This window comes from Salvelinus namaycush, chromosome 3 (assembly GCF_016432855.1).
Source record: "Salvelinus namaycush isolate Seneca chromosome 3, SaNama_1.0, whole genome shotgun sequence".
NCBI lineage: Eukaryota > Metazoa > Chordata > Actinopteri > Salmoniformes > Salmonidae > Salvelinus > Salvelinus namaycush.
Window position 1 is genome coordinate 4,904,563 of NC_052309.1, and position 14,939 is coordinate 4,919,501.

At 50.3% G+C, this 14,939-nt stretch overlaps 1 protein-coding gene across 1 annotated transcript; it reads right to left on the reverse strand.

Annotated features, from left to right (window-relative positions):
• Positions 1–1,111: 1,111 nt before the first annotated feature.
• LOC120044871 (coagulation factor X-like) lies at positions 1,112–14,877 on the reverse strand. Its single transcript, XM_038989568.1, has 9 exons — positions 14,778–14,877; positions 13,751–13,933; positions 5,055–5,224; positions 4,509–4,533; positions 4,116–4,229; positions 3,713–3,847; positions 3,373–3,488; positions 3,027–3,144; positions 1,112–2,767 (listed from the first exon to the last, which is right to left on the reverse strand). The coding sequence occupies exons 2-9, from the start codon at positions 13,839–13,841 to the stop codon at positions 2,232–2,234; spliced, it is 1,305 nt and encodes a 434-aa protein (XP_038845496.1). The 5' UTR covers positions 13,842–13,933; positions 14,778–14,877; the 3' UTR covers positions 1,112–2,231.
• Positions 14,878–14,939: the final 62 nt, after the last annotated feature.

Consider the following 14,939-nt stretch of genomic DNA (forward strand, 5'->3'; position numbering starts at 1 on the left):
CAGAGCTAATATGATTGTTCAAAAGACCAATTAGTGAAATAAATATCATAATTGGGCTGCCTGTGTGAACGCTGCCTTATAGTAGATTTGGTGGGAATTTTGCTCAGTTTCTGTGTGAAAGTGTCAATTAAATCTGGCAACAGTGCTGTGTATCCACCTGAAGTGTCCTCGTTGTTTTCTACATATTGCCCATTTCCCTGCAGGGCTGGGCAGTACTGGTGTGCTTGTCTCAGGACTGCGGTGCGAAAGGATGTGGCAGGGCCAGCACACGGGGCCAGGCACAGGAAGGAAGGAGCTCCACTCAAATGCATCTCTATTGGACAGAGGCTAAAGGAGCTGGGAGCATATTTTGGAGCCAGGAGACATCTCCTAGGAGAATGCCATGGCAACCAGGGCCCCAAAGCGGCGAGGGCCCCCAGGCTTTGGCAGGGGTGTTCCGACTCCCTTTTCAAGTGCCCGATCAAAAGTGTCAGGAAAGGTTCTGTTATTGGCAATTTGGCATCTCTCCTTTCTTTTCTTTGTCTTTCTTCCCTTGCTCCGCCTCTCTTTCTTGGGTTACACAGGAGGCTGGGAGCTGTCCCGGACCAGGCCGAGGTCGCCAAGGAGGCTGGGAGAAGTTGGAGAGTAGTGTCTTTGCAATGGATTGTGGGAAAATGTTGCCAAACAACACTAGGGGGGAATGTGGCTGTGATGGTAGCTTGATATTGGACACAATAGTGAAATGATGTAGCGTCTGTAGCAGTGGGAGTAGAAGTGATCATTCGAGACTCAAATGCCAGCTATTACAGATAAGATCACCACATCTGTGTGTGAGTCTCCTGCTTCTTGCTCTCGGCATGCCAGTGAGTCATTTACACCACCAGGAAAAGCAGTGGTTCTGATCCATATAACAGCTTTGAGAAGGTGCTGGAGATCAAAGTAGGCTACAGTTGACAGCATTACAAAGTCATAGACAGCTTCACTCGTCGTCATTGTGACACATTTACTTTGACGCAGATGCTCCTTAATGCACTGCAGAACAGAGAGTCTACCTGTAGTCTTCCCTCTTTTCTGTTCTTCCTTCTCTTCAATTGACCCATATTCCTCAGAAATTAATTAAACTGACACCAGATCAGAGGTGAACTTTTATTAATACATTCTTAGTAAAGTGATTAACATTAAAAGGTATACAGTGCAATTACCAACCCTTCTCTCCAAAAAAAGAACATCAGTTAAGAGTAAGACAAGAGCAACAGAACACGCATGCTGCATTATTTAATGTTCCCCTAGTCTATCTGCAGTCAGCCAGGTACTATATTTGGTAGGACATGATACAATAGTATTTGAATGAAAAGACCGCCACCTTGTGGGATAAATAGAGAACTACACAGATGTGGGTTGTGTTCATTAGGGCAGTGGTTCCCAACTTTTTTTTCGCTAACTGTACCATCAATAGAATTTTACTTTTCCTAGAGAACCCCTGAAATACCCCCGCATGTACATTTTACCAGTAAGCCTATGGTCTCATGAGTCTTCTCAAGTACCCCCAACTCATATACTATACGATAGGTGGAATTCAACTTATAGGCCTAATTATATATATTTTTTAATTAAACGACAACGGATAATTTAAGCAAAAGACATCAGTCATATGGACAACCAGACCCTTCCAATGAAAAAAGACCTAAGATAAGAGTAAGGTATGTTACACAAACACAATGCATCTCAATTTCCCCCTTTTTCTCTGGCCCTCCCTTTACGTTGTGTTTTCCCTCCATCATGCTCCCTGTTCAGATTTCTTCCCTCCCTCCTCTTCTCCTCCCACATGACCCCTATCTCTTTCCACCTCTATCCAATATTACAATATCCTCCATTTATTGATTTCCTTGACAGTGTCACCTCCGTTCTCCCTGTCTTGTCTTCCCTAATTCCTATCCATTTAAGCCGTTGTCCAATACCATCAACCCTCACAATTATTCTCCTAACCCACTCAACCTCTCACTCTCTTCCCTGTACCCTCCCTCCCCCTGATCACTACCCCTGAATCCCAAACCCCTAGTCACGAAGCACTTACATAGATCTGAGAGGATTGGACCGGTATAAGCAATATGGTGGTAGCTCCATCTGGCCTTCAGATAGGCCAAACGGGAATTGGCGCCATATAGCTTAAAGGACATCTTTCCAATCCTCTCAGATCTACCCTACTGCATAGGGGGTGGGGGCTAGGAGTTGATTTGGGATTCAGTGCCCCCTTAGCGTGAGTCCATGAGGGGCTGCAGCCAGAGCAGGAAACGGGACACCTTCTGGTAGATGTAACCCTGACTACAGTCTGCCCCTGCTGGTCTGGAGACTACCCCGGTCAGATAGAACACCTCCCTGTGGAGAGATAGGATGGGACTCCCCGGCCCCAGGATGCAGTCACCCTTGGGTCTCACCGTCGTACAGCCCATCTTGTTGGTGACCAACCCTGGATGCCTCTCCACACACTGGGGCAGACGCTCATACGCCAGATGGTTGAGAGTGAGCGGGCCTTGGACCTCCGTGGCGTCCACGGGGTCCTTCCAGCCAGTGACCACGGCCGGATACTCGCCAGTCATCAGGACGACCTCTGCAAAGTCGCGTTCGGGCAGGCAGGCAGCGACCACGTGTTTCTTATAGACGATGCGCTCGCGGAGCTCGAGGACGGCCAGGTCGTTGTCAGGGCGACCGGGTACGTAGCGGGGGTGGACGTGGACGACTTGGACATAGAGTGTTTGTTCGCCATCTTCAGATGCGGTTTGGCGCTTGCCTGGGAGGGGAGGGACGAAGTACTCAACATCAATTAAGGAACACATACTGTAAAGCAAATCAAAAACATACCCTCACACACACACACACACACACACACACACACACACACACACACACACACACACACACACACACACACACACACACACACACACACACACACACACACACACACACACACACACACACACACACACACACAACCAGTGGAGCCTGAGCCCGTAGACTGGACATGATGCTCCATGATGAGCACTCACCAACAGCCACCTGGAAGTTGATGTATTTCTGGGCACACTGGGCTGTAGTTAGAACCAGGTTCTCCTTCAGAATGACACCACTACAGAACCCTACAGACTCTGTACTCTTCAGAATGGCCTGCACAATGACAACACAACAGTTACAATATACAGCAGAGATGACACAGCAAAATACATTATCACAACTATGGGAATATTGGGTTAATGTGCTGTAGCTTTGATAGTGAGGGGTTGACTTCATGAGAAAAATGAATCAAAGAGCATAATAGCGCCTGTCAGTGGACAGTGTGTACCTAGTTTGAATTGTGTGTGTGTGTGTACCTCATAGTGGTGTGTGTTTTCCTACCTGCCAGGGACACTCTCCAGAGTTGCAGGCTAGTCCCTCAAAGTTGCTGGCGATGTTGGTTGACTGTCTCTTTGTCCACTGGCTTAGGCTGTTCACCTTCCCACAGGGGAATGTCACTGAGAGAGGGATGGAGGGAGAGAGAATTACTGAGTATAGTTTAGTATCTAGTATAGCATAGCATTAGCCTCGTACGAACCATCCTGATCTAGTAAGCTTACATTCTGTTTCACTATCTGCTAGCGAGATCAGGATGAGGCTAGAATAGCAGAGTACAGTACAGAATCGCTTAACATATAGGATAGCATAGTATAGTGTAGCATAGTAGTATATGGTCACTGACCTGCAGGAATACACTTCACCCTCTCCTTCTCCTCTAGTTTCCAGCCACGGGCACAGGAACACTCATAGGACTGGTATCCTGGCTTACAGAACTGACTGCAGCCCTTGGTCTTATCCAACATACACACTGTCTGATCTACAATCACACAGAGAGAGAGAGACAGAGAGGGTGAGAGAGAAAGGGGGAGACAGGAGGGAGAGATGAGAGAATTAAGATCAGGTATATTTCAAATTTCGACAGCACAGTTAGTGGATCCATAGAAAGATTTGAAATAATTACGGATTTGTTGAATTTGTTATTTTGAAACTTAATTTAAAAAACATGTAGGCTTCTTCACTGTTGACGTTTTTTTTACAACATGAGTTCCCCATCAACTCGGTTTTGGGTCCTTCACGTCTCTCACCTGTCTCGCAGTGGACTCCAAAGAAGCCTGACTTGCAGACACAGTCATATCCCCCCACGCTGTCTGAGCACATGGCTCCATTCTTACACGGCTTCTCTGCACACTGGTCCCCATCTGTACACACACAGGGTTAACAACACAGCCTGTCAAATGGTACATTTACTAACACACATGTTCTTGGGTGAAGCTATTTTAACTGTCACACCAAATCACATGGATTTCAACTGAGTGGTAACCTAAAAGACTAAGTACTCTGATATGTTCCAAGAGAACGTCAGTCAAAATCATTACACTTACCTATGTAGACTGACCAGAATCATTACACTTACCTATGTAGACTGACCAGAATCATTACACTTAACTATGTAGACTGACCAGAATCATTACACTTACCTATGTAGACTGACCAGAAGATATCCTGAAACATCAAAACAAAATCCACTGTCAGTTTGATTCAACATGTCTACAGAATCATCAGGAGTCCACTGTCAGTTTGATTCAACATGTCTACAGAATCATCAGGAGTCCACTGTCAGTTTGATTCAACATGTCTACAGAATCATCAGGAGTCCACTGTCAGTTTGATTCAACATGTCTACAGAATCATCAGGAGTCCACTGTCAGTTTGATTCAACATGTCTACAGAATCATCAGGAGTCCACTGTCAGTTTGATTCAACATGTCTACAGAATCATCAGGAGTCCACTGTCAGTTTGATTCAACATGTCTACAGAATCATCAGAAGCAAGAAGAGAGATTAAAAAAAGGAGATGAGTGGAGAGAGACAAGGAAAGGAGGAAGGTTTGGAGGTTGTTAAAGAGGACGTCTGAGGTGAGAAAAGGAAGGATGAGCTGAAGGAGGTGAGGAAAGAAGGGAGTCTAATAGAGGGAGGTGTGAGGAAAGAAATCTGCTCAGTGGGAAGAGGGAGCATTGGCCCACCGTGCGGTAGGAGTCCTGGAAGATCTCTCTGGCCTCCTCGTAGTTGCAGACCTCCTCCAGACACTCCCTCTCCAGGTTGGCAGGGAGTAGGCTCTCCTCGTTGCCCACGTTGGCCCTCTTCTGGCGGGACAGGGTGATCACTTCACTGGCCTCCTGCTTGTCCAGGAACACTGGGAGGGGGGGGGGGGGGGGGGGGGGGGGTTTAGTCGTTGTACTTTCAACACTCATTCACATTTTTTTTTTTTTTATCTCAATGGATAGTCTATTTTTCATATAACCTGATTCCACTTTGAAAATAGTTTAATACAGATTTTCGGCCTAAATCTGTCGAACCTATGAGGTAGAGTACAATAGTAACAATCTTTGTTACTAATTAACTAAGGCCTAAACCCAGTGCCAAAAAAGCACAGAACTACACCAATAGACCTAAACACTCTTCACACAGTACCTTTGACTCTACGGATCCCCACTCCCAAAAAAGGGTCTCAGATTCCATTAAGAATGTAGCCTAATGACTCCATGACAAACTCTCCTTGTCTAATGTCATCTTGCCCCTTCCCATGTCCTGGTGTCCTGTCTACTGGATAAACAGGCCCCTTCCCATGTCCTGGTGTCCTGTCTACTGGATAAACAGGCCCCTTACCATGTCCTGGTGTCCTGTCTACTGGATAAACAGGCCCCTTACCATGTCCTGGTGTCCTGTCTACTGGATAAACAGGCCCCTTACCATGTCCTGGTGTCCTGTCTAGTGGATAAACAGGTCCCTTCCCTGTCTTGGTGTCCCGTCTAGTGGATAAACAGGCCCCTTCCCTGTCTTGGTGTCCTGTCTAGTGGATAAACAGGCCCCTTCCCTGTCTTAGTGTCCTGTCTAGTGGATAAACAGGCCCCTTACCATGTCCTGGTGTCCTGTCTAGTGGATAAACAGGCCCCTTCCCTGTCCTGGTGTCCTGTCTAGTGGATAAACAGGTCCCTTCCCTGTCCTGGTGTCCTGTCTACTGGATAAACAGGCCCCTTCCCTGTCTTGGTGTCCCGTCTAGTGGATAAACAGGCCCCTTCCCTGTCTTGGTGTCCTGTCTACTGGATAAACAGGCCCCTTCCCTGTCTTGGTGTCCTGTCTAGTGGATAAACAGGCCCCTTACCATGTCCTGGTGTCCTGTCTACTGGATAAACAGGCCCCTTACCATGTCCTGGTGTCCTGTCTAGTGGATAAACAGGTCCCTTCCCTGTCTTGGTGTCCCGTCTAGTGGATAAACAGGCCCCTTCCCTGTCTTGGTGTCCTGTCTAGTGGATAAACAGGCCCCTTCCCTGTCTTAGTGTCCTGTCTAGTGGATAAACAGGCCCCTTCCCTGTCCTGGTGTCCTGTCTAGTGGATAAACAGGTCCCTTCCCTGTCCTGGTGTCCTGTCTAGTGGATAAACAGGCCCCTTCCCTGTCCTGGTGTCCTGTCTAGTGGATAAACAGGCCCCTTCCCTGTCCTGGTGTCCTGTCTACTGGATAAACAGGTCCCTTCCCTGTCCTGGTGTCCCGTCTAGTGGATAAACAGGTCCCTTCCCTGTCTTAGTGTCCTGTCTAGTGGATAAACAGGCCCCTTCCCAGTCTTGGTGTCCTGTCTAGTGGATAAACAGGCCCCTTCCCTGTCCTGGTGTCCTGTCTAGTGGATAAACAGGCCCCTTCCCTGTCCTGGTGTCCTGTCTAGTGGATAAACAGGCCCCTTCCCTGTCCTGGTGTCCTGTCTAGTGGATAAACAGGCCCCTTCCCTGTCTTAGTGTCCCGTCTAGTGGATAAACAGGTCCCTTCCCTGTCCTGGTGTCCCGTCTAGTGGATAAACAGGCCCCTTCCCTGTCCTGGTGTCCTGTCTAGTGGATAAACAGGTCCCTTCCCTGTCTTGGTGTCCTGTCTACTGGATAAACAGGCCCCTTCCCTGTCTTGGTGTCCTGTCTAGTGGATAAACAGGCCCCTTTCCTGTCTTGGTGTCCTGTCTAGTGGATAAACAGGCCCCTTACCATGTCCTGGTGCCCTGTCTAGTGGATAAACAGGTCCCTTCCCTGTCCTGGTGTCCTGTCTAGTGGATAAACAGGCCCCTTCCCTGTCTTGGTGTCCCGTCTAGTGGATAAACAGGCCCCTTCCCTGTCTTGGTGTCCCGTCTAGTGGATAAACAGGCCCCTTCCCTGTCCTAGTGCCCTGTCTAGTGGATAAACAGGCCCCTTCCCTGTCCTGGTGTCCCGTCTAGTGGATAAACAGGCCCCTTCCCTGTCCTGGTGTCCTATCTAGTGGATAAACAGGCCCCTTCCCTGTCTTGGTGTCCCGTCTAGTGGATAAACAGGCCCCTTCCCTGTCTTGGTGTCCTGTCTAGTGGATAAACAGGTCCCTTCCATGTCCTGGTGTCCTGTCTACTGGATAAACAGGTCCCTTCCCTGTCCTGGTGTCCTGTCTAGTGGATAAACAGGCCCCTTCCCTGTCTTGGTGTCCCGTCTAGTGGATAAACAGGCCCCTTCCCTGTCCTGGTGCCCTGTCTAGTGGATAAACAGGTCCCTTCCCTGTCCTGGTGTCCTGTCTAGTGGATAAACAGGCCCCTTCCCTGTCTTGGTGTCCTGTCTACTGGATAAACAGGCCCCTTCCCTGTCCTGGTGTCCTGTCTACTGGATAAACAGGCCCCTTCCCTGTCTTGGTGTCCTGTCTAGTGGATAAACAGGCCCCTTCCCTGTCTTGGTGTCCCGTCTAGTGGATAAACAGGCCCCTTCCTTGTCCTGGTGCCCTGTCTAGTGGATAAACAGGCCCCTTCCCTGTCTTGGAGTCCCGTCTAGTGGATAAACAGGCCCCTTCCCTGTCTTGGTGTCCCGTCTAGTGGATAAACAGGCCCCTTCCCTGTCCTAGTGCCCTGTCTAGTGGATAAACAGGCCCCTTCCCTGTCCTGGTGTCCCGTCTAGTGGATAAACAGGCCCCTTCCCTGTCCTGGTGTCCTATCTAGTGGATAAACAGGCCCCTTCCCTGTCTTGGTGTCCCGTCTAGTGGATAAACAGGCCCCTTCCCTGTCTTGGTGTCCTGTCTAGTGGATAAACAGGTCCCTTCCATGTCCTGGTGTCCTGTCTACTGGATAAACAGGTCCCTTCCCTGTCCTGGTGTCCTGTCTAGTGGATAAACAGGCCCTTTCCCTGTCTTGGTGTCCCGTCTAGTGGATAAACAGGCCCCTTCCCTGTCCTGGTGCCCTGTCTAGTGGATAAACAGGCCCCTTCCCTGTCTTGGTGTCCCGTCTAGTGGATAAACAGGCCCCTTCCCTGTCTTGGTGTCCCGTCTAGTGGATAAACAGGCCCCTTCCCTGTCTTGGTGTCCTGTCTAGTGGATAAACAGGCCCTTTCCCTGTCTTGGTGTCCCGTCTAGTGGATAAACAGGCCCCTTCCCTGTCTTGGTGTCCCGTCTAGTGGATAAACAGGCCCCTTCCCTGTCTTGGTGTCCCGTCTAGTGGATAAACAGGCCCCTTCCTTGTCTTTGTGTCCTGTCTAGTGGATAAACAGGCCCCTTCCTGTCTTGGTGTCCCGTCTACTGGATAAACAGGCCCCTTCCCTGTCCTGGTGTCCTGTCTAGTGGATAAACAGGCCCCTTCCCTGTCCTTGTGTCCTGTCTAGTGGATAAACAGGCCCTTCCCTGTCTTGGTGTCCCGTCTAGTGGATAAACAGGCCCCTTACCATGTCCTGGTGTCCCGTCTACTGGATAAACAGGTCCCTTCCCTGTCCTGGTGTCCCGTCTAGTGGATAAACAGGTCCCTTCCCTGTCCTGGTGCCCTGTCTACTGGATAAACAGGCCCCTTCCATGTCCTGGTGTCCTGTCTAGTGGATAAACAGGCCCCTTCCCTGTCCTGGTGTCCTGTCTAGTGGATAAACAGGCCCCTTCCCTGTCCTGGTGTCCTGTCTAGTGGATAAACAGGCCCCTTCCCTGTCCTGGTGTCCTGTCTAGTGGATAAACAGGCCCCTTCCCTGTCCTGGTGTCCTGTCTAGTGGATAAACAGGTCCCTTCCCTGTCTTAGTGTCCCGTCTAGTGGATAAACAGGTCCCTTCCCTGTCCTGGTGTCCTGTCTAGTGGATAAACATGCCCCTTCCCTGTCCTGGTGTCCTGTCTAGTGGATAAACAGGTCCCTTCCCTGTCTTGGTGTCCTGTCTACTGGATAAACAGGCCCCTTCCCTGTCTTGGTGTCCTGTCTAGTGGATAAACAGGCCCCTTCCCTGTCTTGGTGTCCTGTCTAGTGGATAAACAGGCCCCTTACCATGTCCTGGTGCCCTGTCTAGTGGATAAACAGGTCCCTTCCCTGTCCTGGTGTCCTGTCTAGTGGATAAACAGGCCCCTTCCCTGTCTTGGTGTCCTGTCTACTGGATAAACAGGCCCCTTCCCTGTCCTGGTGTCCTGTCTACTGGATAAACAGGCCCCTTCCCTGTCTTGGTGTCCTGTCTAGTGGATAAACAGGCCCCTTCCCTGTCTTGGTGTCCCGTCTAGTGGATAAACAGGCCCCTTCCCTGTCCTGGTGCCCTGTCTAGTGGATAAACAGGCCCCTTCCCTGTCTTGGTGTCCTGTCTAGTGGATAAACAGGCCCCTTCCCTGTCTTGGTGTCCCGTCTAGTGGATAAACAGGCCCCTTCCCTGTCCTGGTGCCCTGTCTAGTGGATAAACAGGCCCCTTCCCTGTCTTGGAGTCCCGTCTAGTGGATAAACAGGCCCCTTCCCTGTCTTGGTGTCCCGTCTAGTGGATAAACAGGCCCCTTCCCTGTCCTAGTGCCCTGTCTAGTGGATAAACAGGCCCCTTCCCTGTCCTGGTGTCCCGTCTAGTGGATAAACAGGCCCCTTCCCTGTCCTGGTGTCCTATCTAGTGGATAAACAGGCCCCTTTCCTGTCTTGGTGTCCCGTCTAGTGGATAAACAGGCCCCTTCCCTGTCTTGGTGTCCCGTCTAGTGGATAAACAGGCCCCTTCCCTGTCTTTGTGTCCTGTCTAGTGGATAAACAGGCCCTTTCCCTGTCTTGGTGTCCCGTCTAGTGGATAAACAGGCCCCTTCCCTGTCTTGGTGTCCCGTCTAGTGGATAAACAGGCCCCTTCCCTGTCTTGGTGTCCCGTCTAGTGGATAAACAGGCCCCTTCCTTGTCTTTGTGTCCTGTCTAGTGGATAAACAGGCCCCTTCCCTGTCTTGGTGTCCCGTCTACTGGATAAACAGGCCCCTTCCCTGTCCTGGTGTCCTGTCTAGTGGATAAACAGGCCCCTTCCCTGTCCTTGTGTCCTGTCTAGTGGATAAACAGGCCCCTTCCCTGTCTTGGTGTCCCGTCTAGTGGATAAACAGGCCCCTTACCATGTCCTGGTGTCCCGTCTACTGGATAAACAGGTCCCTTCCCTGTCCTGGTGTCCCGTCTAGTGGATAAACAGGTCCCTTCCCTGTCTTAGTGTCCTGTCTAGTGGATAAACAGGCCCCTTCCCAGTCTTGGTGTCCTGTCTAGTGGATAAACAGGCCCCTTCCCTGTCCTGGTGTCCTGTCTAGTGGATAAACAGGCCCCTTCCCTGTCCTGGTGTCCTGTCTAGTGGATAAACAGGCCCCTTCCCTGTCCTGGTGTCCTGTCTAGTGGATAAACAGGCCCCTTCCCTGTCCTGGTGTCCTGTCTAGTGGATAAACAGGTCCCTTCCCTGTCTTAGTGTCCCGTCTAGTGGATAAACAGGTCCCTTCCCTGTCCTGGTGTCCTGTCTAGTGGATAAACAGGCCCCTTCCCTGTCTTGGTGTCCTGTCTACTGGATAAACAGGCCCCTTCCCTGTCCTGGTGTCCTGTCTAGTGGATAAACAGGCCCCTTCCCTGTCCTGGTGCCCTGTCTAGTGGATAAACAGGCCCCTTCCCTGTCTTGGTGTCCCGTCTAGTGGATAAACAGGCCCCTTCCCTGTCTTGGTGTCCCGTCTAGTGGATAAACAGGCCCCTTCCCTGTCCTAGTGCCCTGTCTAGTGGATAAACAGGCCCCTTCCCTGTCCTGGTGTCCCGTCTAGTGGATAAACAGGCCCCTTCCCTGTCCTGGTGTCCTATCTAGTGGATAAACAGGCCCCTTCCCTGTCTTGGTTTCCCGTCTAGTGGATAAACAGGCCCCTTCCCTGTCTTGGTGTCCTGTCTAGTGGATAAACAGGTCCCTTCCATGTCCTGGTGTCCTGTCTACTGGATAAACAGGTCCCTTCCCTGTCCTGGTGTCCTGTCTAGTGGATAAACAGGCCCCTTCCCTGTCTTGGTGTCCCGTCTAGTGGATAAACAGGCCCCTTCCCTGTCCTGGTGCCCTGTCTAGTGGATAAACAGGCCCCTTCCCTGTCTTGGTGTCCCGTCTAGTGGATAAACAGGCCCCTTCCCTGTCTTGGTGTCCCGTCTAGTGGATAAACAGGCCCCTTCCCTGTCTTGGTGTCCCGTCTAGTGGATAAACAGGCCCCTTCCTTGTCTTTGTGTCCTGTCTAGTGGATAAACAGGCCCCTTCCCTGTCTTGGTGTCCCGTCTACTGGATAAACAGGCCCCTTCCCTGTCCTGGTGTCCTGTCTAGTGGATAAACAGGCCCCTTCTCTGTCCTTGTGTCCTGTCTAGTGGATAAACAGGCCCCTTCCCTGTCTTGGTGTCCCGTCTAGTGGATAAACAGGCCCCTTCCCTGTCTTGGTGTCCCGTCTAGTGGATAAACAGGCCCCTTCCCTGTCCTGGTGTCCTATCTAGTGGATAAACAGGCCCCTTCCCTGTCTTGGTGTCCCGTCTAGTGGATAAACAGGCCCCTTCCCTGTCTTGGTGTCCTGTCTAGTGGATAAACAGGTCCCTTCCATGTCCTGGTGTCCTGTCTACTGGATAAACAGGTCCCTTCCCTGTCCTGGTGTCCCGTCTAGTGGATAAACAGGCCCCTTCCCTGTCTTGGTGTCCCGTCTAGTGGATAAACAGGCCCCTTCCCTGTCCTGGTGCCCTGTCTAGTGGATAAACAGGCCCCTTCCCTGTCTTGGTGTCCCGTCTAGTGGATAAACAGGCCCCTTCCCTGTCTTGGTGTCCCGTCTAGTGGATAAACAGGCCCCTTCCCTGTCTTGGTGTCCCGTCTAGTGGATAAACAGGCCCCTTCCCTGTCTTAGTGTCCTGTCTAGTGGATAAACAGGCCCCTTCCCTGTCTTGGTGTCCTGTCTAGTGGATAAACAGGCCCCTTCCCTGTCTTGGTGTCCCGTCTAGTAGATAAACAGGCCCCTTCCCTGTCTTGGTGTCCCGTCTAGTGGATAAACAGGCCCCTTCCCTGTCTTGGTGTCCTGTCTACTGGATAAACAGGTCCCTTCCATGTCTTGGTGTCCTGTCTAGTGGATAAACAGGTCCCTTCCCTGTCCTGGTGTCCTGTCTAGTGGATAAACAGGCCCCTTCCCTGTCCTGGTGTCCTGTCTAGTGGATAAACAGGTCCCTTCCCTGTCTTAGTGTCCTGTCTAGTGGATAAACAGGCCCCTTCCCTGTCTTAGTGTCCTGTCTAGTGGATAAACAGGCCCCTTCTCTGTCTTAGTGTCCTGTCTAGTGGATAAACAGGCCCCTTCCCTGTCCTGGTGTCCTATCTAGTGGATAAACAGGCCCCTTCCCTGTCTTGGTGTCCCGTCTAGTGGATAAACAGGCCCCTTCCCTGTCTTAGTGTCCTGTCTAGTGGATAAACAGGCCCCTTCCCTGTTCTTGTGTCCTGTCTAGTGGATAAACAGGCCCCTTCCATGTCTTGGTGTCCTGTCTACTGGATAAACAGGCCCCTTCCCTCTTCTTGTGTCCTGTCTAGTGGATAAACAGGCCCCTTCCATGTCTTGGTGTCCTGTCTACTGGATAAACAGGCCCCTTCCATGTCTTGGTGTCCTGTCTACTGGATAAACAGGCCCCTTCCCTCTTCTTGTGTCCTGTCTAGTGGATAAACAGGCCCCTTCCATGTCTTGGTGTCCCGTCTACTGGATAAACAGGCCCCTTCCCTGTCCTGGTGTCCTGTCTAGTGGATAAACAGGCCCCTTCCATGTCTTGGTGTCCCGTCTACTGGATAAACAGGCCCCTTCCCTGTCCTGGTGTCCTGTCTAGTGGATAAACAGGCCCCTTCCCTGTCCTGGTGCCTGTCTAGTGGATAAACAGGCCCCTTCCCTGTCTTGGTGTCCCGTCTAGTGGATAAACAGGCCCCTTCCCTGTCTTGGTGTCCCGTCTAGTGGATAAACAGGCCCCTTCCCTGTCTTAGTGTCCCGTCTAGTGGATAAACAGGCCCCTTCCCTGTCCTGGTGTCCTGTCTAGTGGATAAACAGGCCCCTCCCCTGTCTTGTTGTCCCGTCTAGTGGATAAACAGGCCCCTTCCCTGTCCTGGTGCCCTGTCTAGTGGATGCCAGTTCCTCCTTTCAATGTTAAGTGCTTTGAAACCCAGTGAGCCCTCTAAATAATCCATTTTCATTACTGGCTGGAATGGCCATCCAGGGAAAATAACCATCCTAGGAAAGTCCCTCTGTGCCCTTTTGTTGTGGGCAGCAGGAAGCCTAATGGTTAAGTGAGTTGGGCCAGAAACCGAAAGGTCGCTGGTTTGAATCCCCGAGCCAACTAGGTGAAAGTGCCCTATAGCAAGGTACATAACCCTACTGTAATTACTCTTGTAAGTCACTCTGGATAAGAGCATCTGCTAAATGACTAAAATATCAAATGTGTTGCTCAGGGCCATCAGCCAGCAGCACCTGGTCCCTTACCTGTCTTGGTGTTTTTAGTGTCCAGTCTGGCCGTCACAGCTCCCAGTAGCAGTAAGGAAAGCAGGGTGGCAGTGGTGGCTAGGTAGCCCATGGTGGCAGCTAGAGGATAGTCTGTCTGAGTCTGTCTGGCTGTATGTCTGTCTAATCCTGTCAGCTCACCTCAGCAGAGTTCAAAGTTCACACCTAAAAACAACAAGGACCAGAGTTCAGAGATTCCCACATTCTGACATAGACATCACAGATGACATAACTTTCTGCCAGGATGAGCTTCAAAGAGACCGGGTCATTTTATGTGCAGGATCAGAGTAACCTACAAAACAAGAGGATGAAGACTAATTGTTGTTAAAAGCTTTTGTATCTTGGGATCATCATTAAAATCTTAAACTTCAGTCTTGCAGCTTCCTCTCTCTCTATGTAAAAATACCTCAAAATCAACAACCTGTTTGTTTAATAGAGTTAAGACATCAAATGATCCCATCAGAACAGTGACAACGCATTTCCTAAAGAACCCCTGGACTTGGTTACAATGCTGCCATCGTGTGGTATTATACCCAGTTTATTGTTGTTTCATCCATTTACAATCATAAACAACAGAGGGATAACATCAAACACCCAAAAACAAACCACGTTCATTGGTATTTAGCCTAATCACGTAGTTATTTTAATAGATTGACTGTAAACAGAACAAACAACACAAAACAGGCCTGTGTGTTTATATTTAGTCCAACATGAATATGAACTGGTTGATGTTGTGGATGATGCTGCTGTCGGCTATAAAACAACATATGACACGACCAGACTAATCTGACATGATGCTGGAAAAGCTTGGGCTACCACAAACTGCTAAAAACATAGGAATGTATGGATCTTAAACGACACTTAAAAATATAGAGGCCTATCATGCATCCACGCTATATTATGCTACCTAAATCGCAACGCGTATCCCATTATTGGAGAGATGGACCGCTATTCAGGGCGCGGCAAAACGCATGATGATTAGAACGGTAAAAAATGCACGGTAACCTACCGCGTCGGACTTCAACCGGGGCTTTGGCGGAATGAGAAGGATGACAGATGCCTGTTCGGTTGGTTCTCTCTCTGGTCCCGACACGCAGTTCACCGTGTGGATCCTCGGCTCTGAGATCGCAATAGAGGTTGACAGCATCACACTCCAATGTTGCTTTTTCAG

Bases quoted from the DNA above. Each gene is read 5' to 3' on its own strand.
- LOC120044871 (XM_038989568.1), bottom strand. From the start codon at position 13,841: ATGGGCTACCTAGCCACCACTGCCACCCTGCTTTCCTTACTGCTACTG. The intron at 4,534-5,054 runs GTGGGCCAATGC...TTGATGTTTCAG, and splicing joins TCCAGGACTCCTACCGCACG to GATATCTTCTGGTCAGTCTA. The intron at 3,489-3,712 runs GTCAGTGACCAT...TCCCTCTCTCAG, and splicing joins GGTGAAGTGTATTCCTGCAG to TGACATTCCCCTGTGGGAAG.